Below are 13,998 nucleotides of genomic sequence, written 5' to 3' on the forward strand. Positions count from 1 at the left end.
TCTCCAAGTCTAGAAAATAGGAATTCTTATTTAGTTACCCAAAATAGATCCACTAGTGAGATGATAAAAAATTAATAATACAACTTCTAACTTGGTCTTAGTTTTTTTAAATATTTCCCTCAAAGGCCTTTTGGTTTTTGTTTGTTTATTTCTTGTGTATTAGGATCCTGACCAAGGAAGGGTATAGTGATGTGTTTCCCAATCTTAGCAATCACTTCAGAGTCGTATCCTCTTCTAACCTAGTGTTTGTGCCTCTTAAAAAAGTATCACGTTGTATTATGTATATAACAAATATTTTCTTTTTGAGAAATTCGCTCTATTCTCCTTCTTGTTGTTACTTCTCCCCGTGAGTTAATAAAGCTCGTTTTGGCCACTAGTAGTTCTGGGTTTTCCCTTTAGCCTTTCTGCTGTCAAAATTATAAATAGTCTGTAACAAAGGGTTTCTTTTTGTTTTGGCATACCCATTTTTTTTTATCTTTAAAAAAATATAAAAAAAATAAATAAAAAATAAATAAAACATCACGGTATGGTAAAATCCGGGTAACATCTATCAAATATACAAGTTTTAACATGAAGAATATTTAATAATCTATTTTAATTGCATTACCATTCTAGTATCCAGGTGTTAATGGTTTCATGTGCTAGTGTTGCTAGTTGGAATGTTCGGGTATGGTTCCCGCGTTTGTTGTGAATGTAGCCTATTGTAGCAGAAGCGAATATGGGGTCACTGGTGCTAGCCTTGAGTATTTTAATGAGGTTCAGTTGCCAGGATGCGGATTCGATCGCCAACTCGTATAATCTTAGACACCCGTCGTTACAGGCTACCATTAGTATTTCGTGTTCGAACCAGTATCGATGTTTGGCGAACTGGTGCTCGGTCTTTGTGAAGTCGAAGAAATTGATATTTTTCACTACGGACCCTTCTAAATGGGGGATGTGGCAGTTTAAGTACTTGTCGCCATTTAGATTCCACAAAGTTAGTTCACCTTCAATGCTTAGTACGGCGATGTTTCCTTGTACTTCAGAAATTGTAATCAATTTGGCATCCGAGGAAATCTTTCTGATGAATAGACCGGTACTCAGATCCCATAAGTAAACTTGGTGTTTAATGTCGAGCGTTATTAGTACATTAGAACCCTCAAATGCTTGTAACACTGTAACTTCAGATAAATGTCCGCAAAGAGAAACCCTAAATTCTAATAGCTTTGATCTCTTTAGATTGATATCCCATACCTTAATGAGCCCATCTTCGTCAGCTGTAATGAGATAGTGACTCTTAACTACCTTGATGATGCAAATTCTAGATTGGTGTAGGTCATCAAACTTCAATCCACCTATATGAATGCTGTTCCTCCCATCTAGTCTTATTTCGTGGAAAGTTCCTCTATCATCTTCTAGATACTGTCTGATATTATCAGCGCACTTCCATTGTGGTGTCTCGGCGTTGTTGTGTGGTAACATGGTTATTAACTCCGAAGTCTCGCTTGATTCATATTTCTCATCTAAACTAATTATTTCATCTGGCTCGACATTTAGCTTGTCCAATATCTCACTCTTGACAGAATATACCTTCTTAACTTGACGTTTTGGATGAGCTTCATGGAATATTTGCAGAGGAGTCTGGCCAAAATTATGGATAATTCCTGTAATAGCTTTCCTCTCGTTTTCATCATTGACCTTGTCTAGATTTATATTTCCAGGATAACTTAAGGAGTTAAATACATTGATAGCCTTGACAGATTCTGGACCGCGTTGCTTCTGCCCAAATATCAAATCAATCCAGATATGTAGATTTTCCGAGACATATTCACTCTCTAATGCCCTTCTATTTAGTGTCACAAATAACTTGGGGTCATTTCCAGACCAGGGTGGTAAAGCAACATTGTTTACTTCAGTACCATCTTGGCATTTTCCAAAATCGAAAATGTTGATATTCTTCAAAAACTCAGGTAAATAGAAAAACTCAGGAGTTAATTCTCTAACATCGGTGGTGCTTTCTATTGCAGCTGATTTCCAAGCTCTACTAACGGAGCTAAAAAGTCTATCAGGGTGACCAATATGTCCGTCCTGTAATGACTTGAAGGTACTGTAAAAAGGTTCAAGCCTTATTAAATATCCAGCAACAATCATTGCTGATGAATAATGTGTACCATAATGAAAAGGTACAGAAGAGTCCGGATCTAGATCCTTTAAAAGTTCATACCTTTCGATGAATTCTTTACAACGTCTCTCTGATTGTGCCCCCATAGGTTTAGTCAGATCCCTATAATTCTTATTTTCCGTTAAATCAATTGTATTTTCATCATAATTAGAGAGGACCCATGGGAATATCGGGTATTGTGTTAGATCATTAAATGTTCTACCTGCTAACATATTAAGAATCATAATATACATGAAATTTGAAATATTACCGTTTTGCCATTCTCTTGTTATTATGGAGTTATCAAATAAGTCACCAGGGTTTGAAAAGGCACTGGTAAACTTGAACTTTAAGGAATCTCGGACAATACCGTTTTGTGAGGAAATCTTATTGCTATTAAGATTTATTTCTTTTAAAGCTACAGCAAGACAATAGTCAATTCTTGTTGAGGATTGTTTTTGGGATAAATGCTTATAAAGTTCATCTCTCATTGCCTTATTTTTAAAGTTAAATAAATATGTTCGACCATCTTCAAATAACATTTCCATTGCAGTATCTGTCAATAAGTATGGCCTTTTGGTAACAAAATTCAACTGTTCTTTTTCAACAACAAACTCCTCGCTATATAGAGAGGCAGATCTGTTCTCATTATTAATATTTTTCAAATAGTTTATGTTGGTATCTCTCAGGTAATCTGGAACATCCATTATTTGTAGCACACGTTTTTCGGATGAAAAGAAGTAAAATCCGTCTATGAAATACATGTTTACATGCCCAATTATTAGCATACCTTCTTTTATTTCAAGTCCTTCGACCAGACTGCAATTCCATATATTTTGTATAGAATCACCGTCTTTCAACATCTTTAAGATTCTTCGATTTTCATTTCTTGGAATTGAGTCAGAGTAAGTTGCTAGTTCTATTTCTGGGACTAATTCAAATGAGGATAAACTCTCGGTATTTTTGATATCTGGAATTAAGTGATTTTTATCAACATCACTGGTTGGTGCTACATTTGTAATTCGTGTCGGCTGGCTTTCGAGTTTATATTTATGAACCACCCTTCGTCTAGTTTTTCTATCATCTTCTAAACTGTCAAGACCCCATACTACATTATCAGTTATTATTTTATGTGTTTCTGAGAAATTTAAGTGATATTTCTGGATCCTTCTTGCTTTGTTTTCTGAGATAAATGACTCCTCTCTCAAGTCGGTCTCATAGTTTTTTTGTAACTTTATAAACATCTTTAAGATCTTTACAAAATAGGAATGATTCTCTATAATAAATAGGTTCACCATTTCTTTACAACTTGCTATATGATGTGACAATCGGTCCTCTCTTTGTAGAAGAATCTCTTGAATAATTTGATTTTCAGTAATGTTTATTGGAACATTAGGTATGTGGATATGAGTTTTCATGTATTCCTCAATACGATATTTTTGGTTAACACTGAATAAAAAATAGCAGTTCTCAATCAACATGCTTACAGCTTCGTCATTATCTGTGCAAAGTAACTTCTCGAGGTTTTCAGTCACTTCAGTTTTGTATTGTTGGTTGATAATGGAAGATATGCTAGATAAGTACTTCTGTTGGTGTAATACGATTGCCCTTAGGCAATCCAATGCCATACTATTCGCTCTATTTTCATTTATCTCCAGACCTATAAATATGATCAAACTAGTAATAAAGTTGCCGTCACTTCCTAAAAATTCTCGGTTGAAAATGGTATACTGATAAGTTAATATGGCTTTGTAAAAGTATTCACACTCTTCAGATTTTGCATCAAGTTTTTGGAAATGGATTGTTGACATTAAATTTAAAATCAACATTTTTAATAGTGACAGGTATTTATTTTTTAATTTGGTGTTATTAATTGTATAATTGCTAAAATAATCAGAGCACTGTAAAAAGTATTTCAGCCATTCTAAATTATCATCATTTTTTATGTGAATAAATTCGTCGTACAAACAAAGTAACAACTCTACCATATTAGCTCCAAAAGTTGGTAGAGACTTATCATCTTCTACTACATTTGGTGTCTCATTAAAACCATTATTCATTATATCAGGAAATATTTTTCTCATGAAGAAAAATAGTAAATAGTTGTTTTTATCGATAGTCCCTTTACGAGAAAAAGGTACCGTCAGTAAATCTTTCTGAGTCATAAAGTATGCTTTGAAATTTTCAATTCTCTTATGAGATATATCTTTGATGAAAAGAGCATTTATTAGTTTTGAGAGAGCGTTAGATGTGGCAGAATAGAGGCTGCCATTTTGGGGTTTACTGACCGTGATTTGAAGATCGATTAAGGTGATTATAAGGTCAGAAATTTTATTTCCGAAGGTCGTCATATTTTCATTTGTCAAATGCTTGTTCATTGTTTCCAGCATATAACAAAAGAAATTATCCATGTCTAGTCTATGATCTTGATGAATATCATTAATACATCCCCATTCCAGATAAACAATCAGTAACAAAAATCCATCAATTGAAATCTTTTCTTTGTCCAATGACGACTCATCTATATCTTCTATGGATGTAATATTCCCAAATTCTTGGAACTGTTGCTTACCAATCGAAAATAAATATAACATTTTAACTATCTCTTCAAAATAAAGAGGTTTAATTCGAGCCAAATATTCTGTCAGGATACTTATACCACCACTTTGTAGGGTCCTATTCCAATAATCTTGATTTATCAAGTAAAACTTCAACATCGTCGATAGGACAACTATGGGATTCAATTGTAGCTTTGTAGTTTCTTCTAGCAGCATAAATAACATCTTAGGAATAATACTATTTATTAATATATCGCTTTCCATTGAAGAGGTATTGTTTAGTACGTTAGTTAGGATTTCGTTTAGAGTTTTTACCTTTGTTTCAAAACCAATATAACAGCCAGCTTTTAGTTCGAAGTACAAAAATTTCAGTAACCATTTTAGTTGCTCTGAACTTTTAGTGTTGTTTAGAATTGCGGTGAAGGTGTTGATAATCTCTTCATTGCATGAAGTTAAGAGTCGCAATTGTTTTTTCCTTTCGAAATTATGAAGCTGCTGTGAAAGCGTTTCTAGTAGCCCTATTCTCTCAAGTAAGTTACGATTGTACAGGTGGAACTGAGATTGCTCAACCAAACATGTTATTTGGAACAAAATAAATCGAACAGTCTCTAAATCGAAATTTTCATTTCCGTTTGATGTAGTGCGATTGTACCGTTCATCGACATCAATGTTATGCCAAAGTTGCAAATTCAATATAATTTCCTGTAATACTTCAGGATATCTTATTATTGACTTATGTGAATTTTCAAAATCCCATCCATAAAATGAAGAAATATCTTTCATGATATCTATGCTCAGTGGTGTTTTCAATTTTTTTATGGGGCCTTCCAATAAAAGGTAACTTAAAAAACTGAAGCCATAAGACTCCTGAAATTTATTGATCGTAAAAGAGTCTTCAAACAAATTAAATAGCAACCTTATCTCATTTTTCAGCTCATCTTCAGTTTTAGCACTATAAATCATATCTAAGAGAATTGATATACCATTTATCGTTTCAAAACATGACATTAAATTGGCTTTTTTATAGATATGGCAGCAGGTAACTCCAAAAGAGTCATCGTCTTCTTCTAACCCAGCTCCATTTAGACTAACTTTGTAATCGGTACCAGATTGAGTTTCATTTTTTGAGGAGTATTTAAGAACTACTTCTCTCTCAGATATTTGAAATTTTTTGCTGTCTAAAAGAATCTGCTTATTGTCGACCTCCTCTATAAATGGGGTGTTAGTTTTTATAATATAGTTCAAGCTTTTGTCCATTTCTATTATCCCTTTACTCAGGCTTAGAAGCTTAATCTTGTAGTCATTCAATATAGTTGAATATATCTGGAAATTGAAGAGGCGAAATGAGCACATTATTGAGCCAATTTCTATCCATTTTAAGTATTTGGTGAGATCTTCCACAAGTTTTATTTCAGTGATAAGATTTCCATTTACGTACAAGGAAAAATTACGTTTATCGATAGTCATAGATAATGAATACAGTTTCCCTTGTTCGAACTCAAAATTTTCGAAAATCGCTAAGATATACTCATCATTACATATACAAAACTTTTCGTCCCTAATTTCTAGGAAAATATGGTTATTGAGCGTCATTATTCGATTTGAAGAGGTGTTGGTTAATTCTACTTGTAAACTTAACGTACACTTGTTAGTGAGTTGGGCATCTCGTAAGTCAAATATTTTGTAAACATTTTCAAGTTGTAAAAAATCTGATTGTTCGTTTATATTTTGGGACAGTTTAGTAATTACAGTTCCAATAGGTGGGCACGCAATGTCATCTAGAAGTCTTAGGATGTTCTCTGGTTTACAAGAAACTTTCAAGATCAAATGGTACAATTTGATATAACTTTTTTCGATCAGTTGATCTTTAACACTATTGCTCTTTAGCAACTCGTGTAACTGATCTAGGAAACCAGGTACTCGACTTAATGTACCTAACCGCTGTCCATTAACCAAAGATGCATCAGCTAATGAAAGTATGATCTGTAAGACAACGCAATCTGTGCTTCCAACATCTTTCATTTCAAGCACTTGTAACCAATCATCACCTATCTTGAAATTGTCAGAAACAGCTGAGACATTAAATTTAGTCATTAACTCAAGACTAACGTAGTCCTCTAGTGACTCCTTACTAGCCACTTCGGTTGTGTACCCATTAATCACTGCATTCAAATTCCTGACGATCAATTCATCATTATCCGTATTACTATCCACACTTGTAGAGTCATCGGCTAGTTCCAATCGCAATAATTCATGAAGAGACATGAAGACTGGTAGAAAAAAAATATTATTTTTGATTCAAAATTAGAAGGTATATCCTGTTGGTTAATAGTTTTAATCCGTTATGCCCATGTAGCAATGTACTAGTGCATATGAAGCATATCTCATGAAATAATAAAGGGACCAAATGCCCTAAAGCAAGTGAGATCCCTTAAGTTTTAGGGTTTCAGTTCGTTTTTTTTTTTTCATGAAAACCCTAGTACAGGTCAAACCCTAGAGACCTCGTAATCGGTTACCCGGGTTATAAATTTTTCATTTTCCAAATTTTTTTAATTTTTTTAATTTTTTTATTTTTTTTATTTTTTTTAATTTGTATATAAAGCGGAAGAGATGCAATTTGGTGATGATATTATTATACTTTGTATTTTATTCATTTTGAGTTTAAAATCCCCGTACTATATTTCTAAGGACCGGTATTATTGTAGGGATTGTTTTTTTTTGTTGAGATCTGTTTTGCTCTTTTTCATTTATTTGAAGAAGTTTTTTTACATGATTTCGACAAAAAAAAAAGGCTCCTTTTTCTACCTTATAATCCCTCTACAACCGACGATCCGAGAACAAATCCCCTTGTCATTAGCAAACCTGGTAACAAATTTATTTCATTGTTATCGACCTGCATCGGGGAAGGTATAACCTTCTTTTTTAATGTCGAACATACTATATAACATTTCTTGACTGTCTGTAAGGTCTGACTATCTCAATATGTTGTTTAGTAAAACAACGCCAATATGTTGTTTAGTAGGATAATGCCAATATGTATACTGTAACAACACCATGACTGCGAACTGGCAAAACTGATGTAGACATACGCTGTGATCTTTCATATCATCTCAAACTAAATATGTGATACTTCGTTCATCGGTATGTTAGGGCATCATTGGCCATGGAAAAAAAAAATTTTTTTCAATGTAAGGCGATGGCCTTTCCTTTCATATTTTTTTTTTCTATAATTTCGATTATATTACAAACTCATATTTATTTGTAATATTCTTTTCAAACTGATAGAAGAGAAACCCGATAAATATTATAGCCATGGTCGTTCAAGCTCGTGACAACTCTCAAGTTTTCGGTGTTGCCAGAATCTACGCTTCCTTCAACGATACCTTCGTTCATGTCACTGACTTGTCCGGTAGGGAAACCATCGCCAGAGTTACTGGTGGTATGAAGGTTAAGGCTGACAGAGATGAATCTTCTCCATACGCTGCCATGTTGGCTGCTCAAGACGTCGCTGCCAAGTGTAAGGAAGTTGGTATTACCGCTGTCCACGTCAAGATCAGAGCTACTGGTGGTACCAGAACCAAGACCCCAGGTCCAGGTGGTCAAGCTGCTTTGAGAGCTTTGGCTAGATCTGGTTTGAGAATCGGTAGAATTGAGGATGTTACCCCAGTTCCATCTGACTCCACCAGAAAGAAGGGTGGTAGAAGAGGTAGAAGATTGTGATTTTGCTTATTCCTTTATTACAAAACGAAACAAATTTATCTCTTATTTTACTTTTTTGGTTTTTCATCTTTTGCTTTCTGTTTATTTCTTTTTAGATGATGGTAAGTTATAATACAATTGAATTGGTGGATAAGAAATATGTACATATATGATTGTTGCTAAATTGTGTTTTATGATCCATTGTTTGAGGAAACATTAAAAATAATAAAAAGTGAGGGGTAGAAACTAATTAATTTGCATATTTAGTTATAATTTTTGCACAATTTAGGAATATTTCTATCACAATATATAAATCTCAATACATACTTTTTCTTTATAAGAAAATAATATGATAATATTAAAAAAACAATAGTTTTAAGGAAGTGTTAACATCCATTTAACAGAATGGTATTTCTCAATTTCGGATAATTGTCAATGTACAAAATTCATCATGATATATTAATTAATATATAATACCTAGTTCATCGTATGCAAGAACTTCGATACTTAGCTATATCGGTTGATAGATGTATGGTTCTGTAATAATGAAATGATTGATTTTTTGTATATGATTATTATTATTTAAAGGAAACGCATTTTAAATAATGCAGAATTTTTATATATGGAAAAACTTTCTTTTAAATAAAAAATAGTCCTCGAGCTTAGTAGACGAAACCCAAGATCTTACCAGAGACGTGCTTTCTTCTGGCTTCTTCGTGGTCCATAATACCGGCAGAGGTGGTCAAGATAACGTAACCGAATTGTCTGGCTGGCAACAAGTTCTCGGTCCACTTTTCGATGTCACCGATCTTAACGTTGAATCTTGGGGAGATAACACCACACTTGTTCAATCTACCGTTCAATTGGACAACAATTTTACCGGATCTGTGGTCATCGATGTATTCGAATTCACCAATGTAGCCGTGTCTTTGCATAACTTGCAAGAACTTGATGATAACCTTGGAAGAAGGTCTAATCAAGACTTGACGCTTACCAGTCTTTTCAGCGTTGTTAATAGCGTTCAAGGCATCAGCCAAAACAGAAGATCTAGTCATTGTTGTCTATTTTTATTGTGTACTTTGAGCTCAGTTTTTAATTAATAACAAAAAAAATAGAACTACAACAAATAATTTCTAAGAAAAATAACCATATTCAATATAACAAGTTCTACAACCGTATAGCCTACCTAACCGCCAACTAGCGCAATTGCTCTCGCTCTCTCTCTCTCCAGCACACACAATGTTCCGTAATTACAATAACCCAGTTCCTCAATTCTCAATACCTTTACTCACAGTTACAGCTCATCGGCACCAAACGATTATTTTTTCGTCTTCGCTAGAACAAAAAAAAATTTAAAAACTTTTTTCACCTTTCTTGTGACTGCTCACATAATAATGGCCCGAGAAAAAAAGACTTCAAAGTGTAATGTACGGATGTTTAGCGGTGATTCATCACGCGAGACACTCCTCTTACCTCTACAATATTTCCTATTAAAGTAATTAACTGGTGAAAAAAATATAGATAACTTTTTTCAAGTTATTATTGTGTGATTGGTGGTTGTAGACTTGGAATGAGCTGGGACAAGTGAGCTAGAGGCTTGGAGGGGAACCCTGGGCCCAGGTGTTTTCTCCCTCTCGGCGTACTATTGGGTGAACTGTGGGTGGCACTGGCTGAGCGAGAGAGTGCCAGGCTGGGACCGGATGGAAATTATGGCAGCAATTAGACAGAGCGAAATTATTGTAGAGCGACAGGGTAGGAAGGGGAAGAGTTTAGCCCTGTGTTTTGGGAGTCGTTCTTGCATATTGTAGTGTGCTATGGAGTATTGCTACTTGTGTTGGTGTTGGTGTTGGTATTGGTATTGTATGTGCAATGCTTCTATGTAAGGGAAAAAAATTTAGAGTAAAAATTGGGATATAACTATAGTTATAACTGAAATCTATTTCAAAAAATATATATCTATTTTGTAACTGACACCAGTGACACATAATCAACGATGCCAGTATGTTTAGAAATGAGATAAAGAAGAGAGAATATAGGAAATAAAGGATTAGGTCGCCTAGTTTGAAGGAAATGAGACAGTGAGATTGCATTTATGAAATATGGTTATTTATTATAATAAGATGATGATAAAATAATAAGATGATAATAAAATACTAAAATGATAATGGAGAAGATTAGAATATGAATAGACCTCTATCCTTTTTTTTCAATAAGAATTCCATTTTGTTAAATATGGACTATTGATACTAACCAATTGTTAAAAATATAATATTTGTTTTTTCCCATTTATGATGTTTTATTTGTTTTTTTGTATGTTATATGTCCATGGAAGTAAGGTTAGAAGAAAATATTAAATGGTGATACAATCAACGGAAAATTAGTATGACCAGGATATGGCATAAACATCTCTCAAGGAACATGAACAGACAGGACATGAAAGAAATGAAACATTAAGAGGAAGAAATTAAAAATAAATTATATTTATTAAATTTTTTTTCACAGGCTCAAAAGTCCTTCAAGATCAAGCAAAAGTTGGCTAAGGCCAAGAAGCAAAACAGAACCTTGCCACAATGGATCAGATTGAGAACCGACAACAAGATCCGTTACAACGCCAAGAGAAGACACTGGAGAAGAACGAAGATGAACATCTAAGCGGATTGTTTGTATGAATTTGTGTTATTTTTGTTGATACATTTTATTTGGAAAATAATATTTTTTATCCCAATTTCATTACATTTATATATTAGCTTAGTATCTTTATCTTTTTAAGAAAAATATTTCAATTTTAATCTCAAGAAAAAACTGAACTTAATAAAATGACATCTAAGGAAGTCAAACTTATCTATATATTTGTACTAAGACTAAGGTTCTTTGGAAGTTGTATGTTAGAGAGTAACATGTATCTACAAGTTTTCTAACTAAGTAACTATCGACTTGAAAGATCAGGGATTATTAAACTGTTCCAAATACACTGAAATCATTTCTTAGATCATATACTATCTAGCATAAAAAAAAGTGTTTTAAATACTCATCATGTTTTAATCCAAATCGATAAATGTTCAACATTAGAAAGAAAAGATAAAAGATAAAAAAATAAAAGATATCACTGAGACGACCTCGTCACAACTCATCCTATAGAGAAGATATATCTTTTATATGTCTTTAAGTAATTGCCATGGTTGATTCATATCAGCATCATCAAAGAAGTACGTCTTCGTAATAAATATGACAAGCAGTGCTTATATATAAAGAATGAGAAAGCAATGTGAAAATGGAAAATAAATTTCATCATTAGATACGTGAGTAATGATCTCATCAGGTTAGGGCTGCAATTTCCATAGCATAGCTCTCCCATATGCAAGAACAAAATGGTGTACTAGGTTATGTAGTTGATTTATAATGGTAGAACTATATGAAAGAGCAATTTCAATCAAAATGATAGTAACTAACAACTATACAGCGATAACTATTATATAAAGCATAAAGAACTTAGACACACGAATATAAAAAATGCAGTTCATCCCTTAGAAACACTCGTATACTTGCCTATTACTCCAACGCGTAATGTGATGTTCTCGAGGAAACGGGACTTTGGTTGTGGTACGACTTTTTCTGTGCAATTCTCTCAGTGAACTCCCCCCGCCTGTAATAGGCTAACTGGAAGAAGGCATTGCTAAGTGTAGATCGATGAGCTTAAGTTGTTGATTGCCTTTATAAGGATATTTATACGTTATAATATGCTAAATTACGTAAATCCTTATTATCGGGCTTCTTCCTTTTATTCTTATTGAGCATCTCGAATAATGGGGCTTAAGAGATCGAAAGGTATTCTTATAGGAATACTGGTAATTATCGTGGTATGGAGGTATTTGTACCACGTTAAGGGGCCAATGTCCCTTATAGAGGCTGAAGATCCGGCTCTCAGTCAATTCTATTTGGATTTATTCAAAACTGTGAATCAATACAGGCCTACGACGCCGCCTAGCAACCAGGATAAGTTGGTTTTCAAGCAGAAATGTACACTAGACAGGCCAATTGAGGTCACCGATAATTCTGAGGACTCTCTTGGTAAGCTATCCTACAAGACACTAGATTACTGTTTCCATTTGTCGCCTTCACAGACTGCTAACTTGAGAACCGCGCATAATGGGTACATAAAAAGGGTACAAGAGCTTTTCGGAGGACCTGACGAAGCTCTACTTCAAATGTTAGCACCCAAATCAAAGGGTATTGTAACCATAGCAAATGAGCAAACACTACTGGCATTGATGTCATCTATTCCAAGATTGAGATCTCTTGGCTCAAAGCTCCCCATTGAGGTTATGTTTGGCCCCATGGCAACAAGAGAAAATGAATTCTGTCAAGACTTCCTTCCGAAGTTCAATGGCCGTTGTGTGTACATGGCAGATCTGCTACCGCGCTGGGCTATCAAAGAATATACTTTTGATGATAAGACGACGTACTTATTTGTTCCTCTCGTGAGTGATTTTAAAAGCATTTTATACATGGATGGTAACCATTTCGCGGAGATGAACCTGGACTCTCTTTTCACTTTGAAACCCTACATGGAGGAGGGTCTAGTATTATGGCCCAGTAATTGGAGGAAAACTATTTCACCAGTGTTCTATAAAATCTCCGACGGCAAAATAGATTTGAATAAAAGGGTCAGGAACGCCAACGACGATGTCTCATCTCCTTCAAGATATATGGACCTTAAATCTAGTGATTTACAATTTGAACTACTGTCAAGAACACCCATGCATGACCTCGATGGTGCGATACCTGACCCAGCAACCCATCCTGGGGTCTATATGCTTGATAAAGAAAAACATTTTAAGACAGTACTACTCTCGATATATTACCGTATCAACGGAAAAATGTGGTTTGACAAGATGTTTGCATCGGAGGACCCCCAAAGAGGGCACCATGATAGTTTCGTGGCGGCTGCGCACGCATTGGGGAAACCTTACCACCAAGTACGTATGTCGCCAACGCAACGTGATGACGTTGTCTCTCACATAGACCCCAGCTTTGACCAAGAAGCATACGACAAATTGCTAGAAAGGATACAGACTGGTGCAATTGACGTGGCACACTATGACTCAGATTATGAAACGACAACGTTCGACAAGATGATGAAAACCGCTGCTGGATCAACGGGTAACGCTGCATTCATCGAATTTCCAAAGAGCCATTTCCACCTAACCACAACCCGCATCGAGTCACTACGGAATGATAAGCAAGAATACAACAATTTATATGGCACACTCTGTGTTCAGCGCCTGAAACTGAAATTCATAGAGGACAATCCTTCCACCTACGACATCAACCAGATATGTACATACCTGGACAACATAGCTATGGGAGGTTGAACCAGGAACTTATTGGGTCATTGAGGTTATTGCTTAGTGATATTTGGGTAACCCGGACTGTAGCCCAGCTTCAAAATTATTGCGGAGGCGGGTTTTTTCCAGTTCACTGCGGGACAGCCAGCAAGTTGGAAAAAAAAAAGTATCCAACGAGGATTAAGGTCCATCAAGGATATATAATATTGAGTTTCCAATACTCCCTTTATTCTCGAGAACCTTTGTAAGAACGTTG

At 34.8% G+C, this 13,998-nt stretch overlaps 4 protein-coding genes across 4 annotated transcripts; 2 read left to right on the forward strand and 2 right to left on the reverse strand.

Moving 5' to 3' along the window:
• Positions 1–603: 603 nt before the first annotated feature.
• BPH1 (Bph1p) lies at positions 604–6,963 on the reverse strand (the record flags this gene model as incomplete). The annotated part of the gene is made up of 1 exon (XM_071053253.1): positions 604–6,963. The coding sequence occupies one exon, from the start codon at positions 6,961–6,963 to the stop codon at positions 604–606; it is 6,360 nt and encodes a 2,119-aa protein (XP_070910661.1).
• Positions 6,964–8,010: 1,047 nt separating this feature from the next.
• RPS14A (40S ribosomal protein uS11) lies at positions 8,011–8,418 on the forward strand (the record flags this gene model as incomplete). Its single annotated transcript, XM_071053254.1, has 1 exon — positions 8,011–8,418. The coding sequence occupies one exon, from the start codon at positions 8,011–8,013 to the stop codon at positions 8,416–8,418; it is 408 nt and encodes a 135-aa protein (XP_070910662.1).
• Positions 8,419–9,059: 641 nt separating this feature from the next.
• On the reverse strand, positions 9,060–9,452 carry RNJ42_03091 (40S ribosomal protein uS8; the record flags this gene model as incomplete). Its single annotated transcript, XM_071053255.1, has 1 exon — positions 9,060–9,452. One exon carries the CDS (start codon positions 9,450–9,452, stop codon positions 9,060–9,062), a length of 393 nt encoding a protein of 130 aa, XP_070910663.1.
• Positions 9,453–12,200: 2,748 nt separating this feature from the next.
• Positions 12,201–13,769, forward strand: RNJ42_03092 (Alpha-1,2-mannosyltransferase MNN5; the record flags this gene model as incomplete). Its single annotated transcript, XM_071053256.1, has 1 exon — positions 12,201–13,769. The coding sequence occupies one exon, from the start codon at positions 12,201–12,203 to the stop codon at positions 13,767–13,769; it is 1,569 nt and encodes a 522-aa protein (XP_070910664.1).
• Between the last annotated feature and the right edge of the window lie 229 nt (positions 13,770–13,998).

This window comes from Nakaseomyces bracarensis (assembly GCF_045282275.1).
Source record: "Nakaseomyces bracarensis strain CBM3 chromosome Unknown Scaff11_0, whole genome shotgun sequence".
NCBI lineage: Eukaryota > Fungi > Ascomycota > Saccharomycetes > Saccharomycetales > Saccharomycetaceae > Nakaseomyces > Nakaseomyces bracarensis.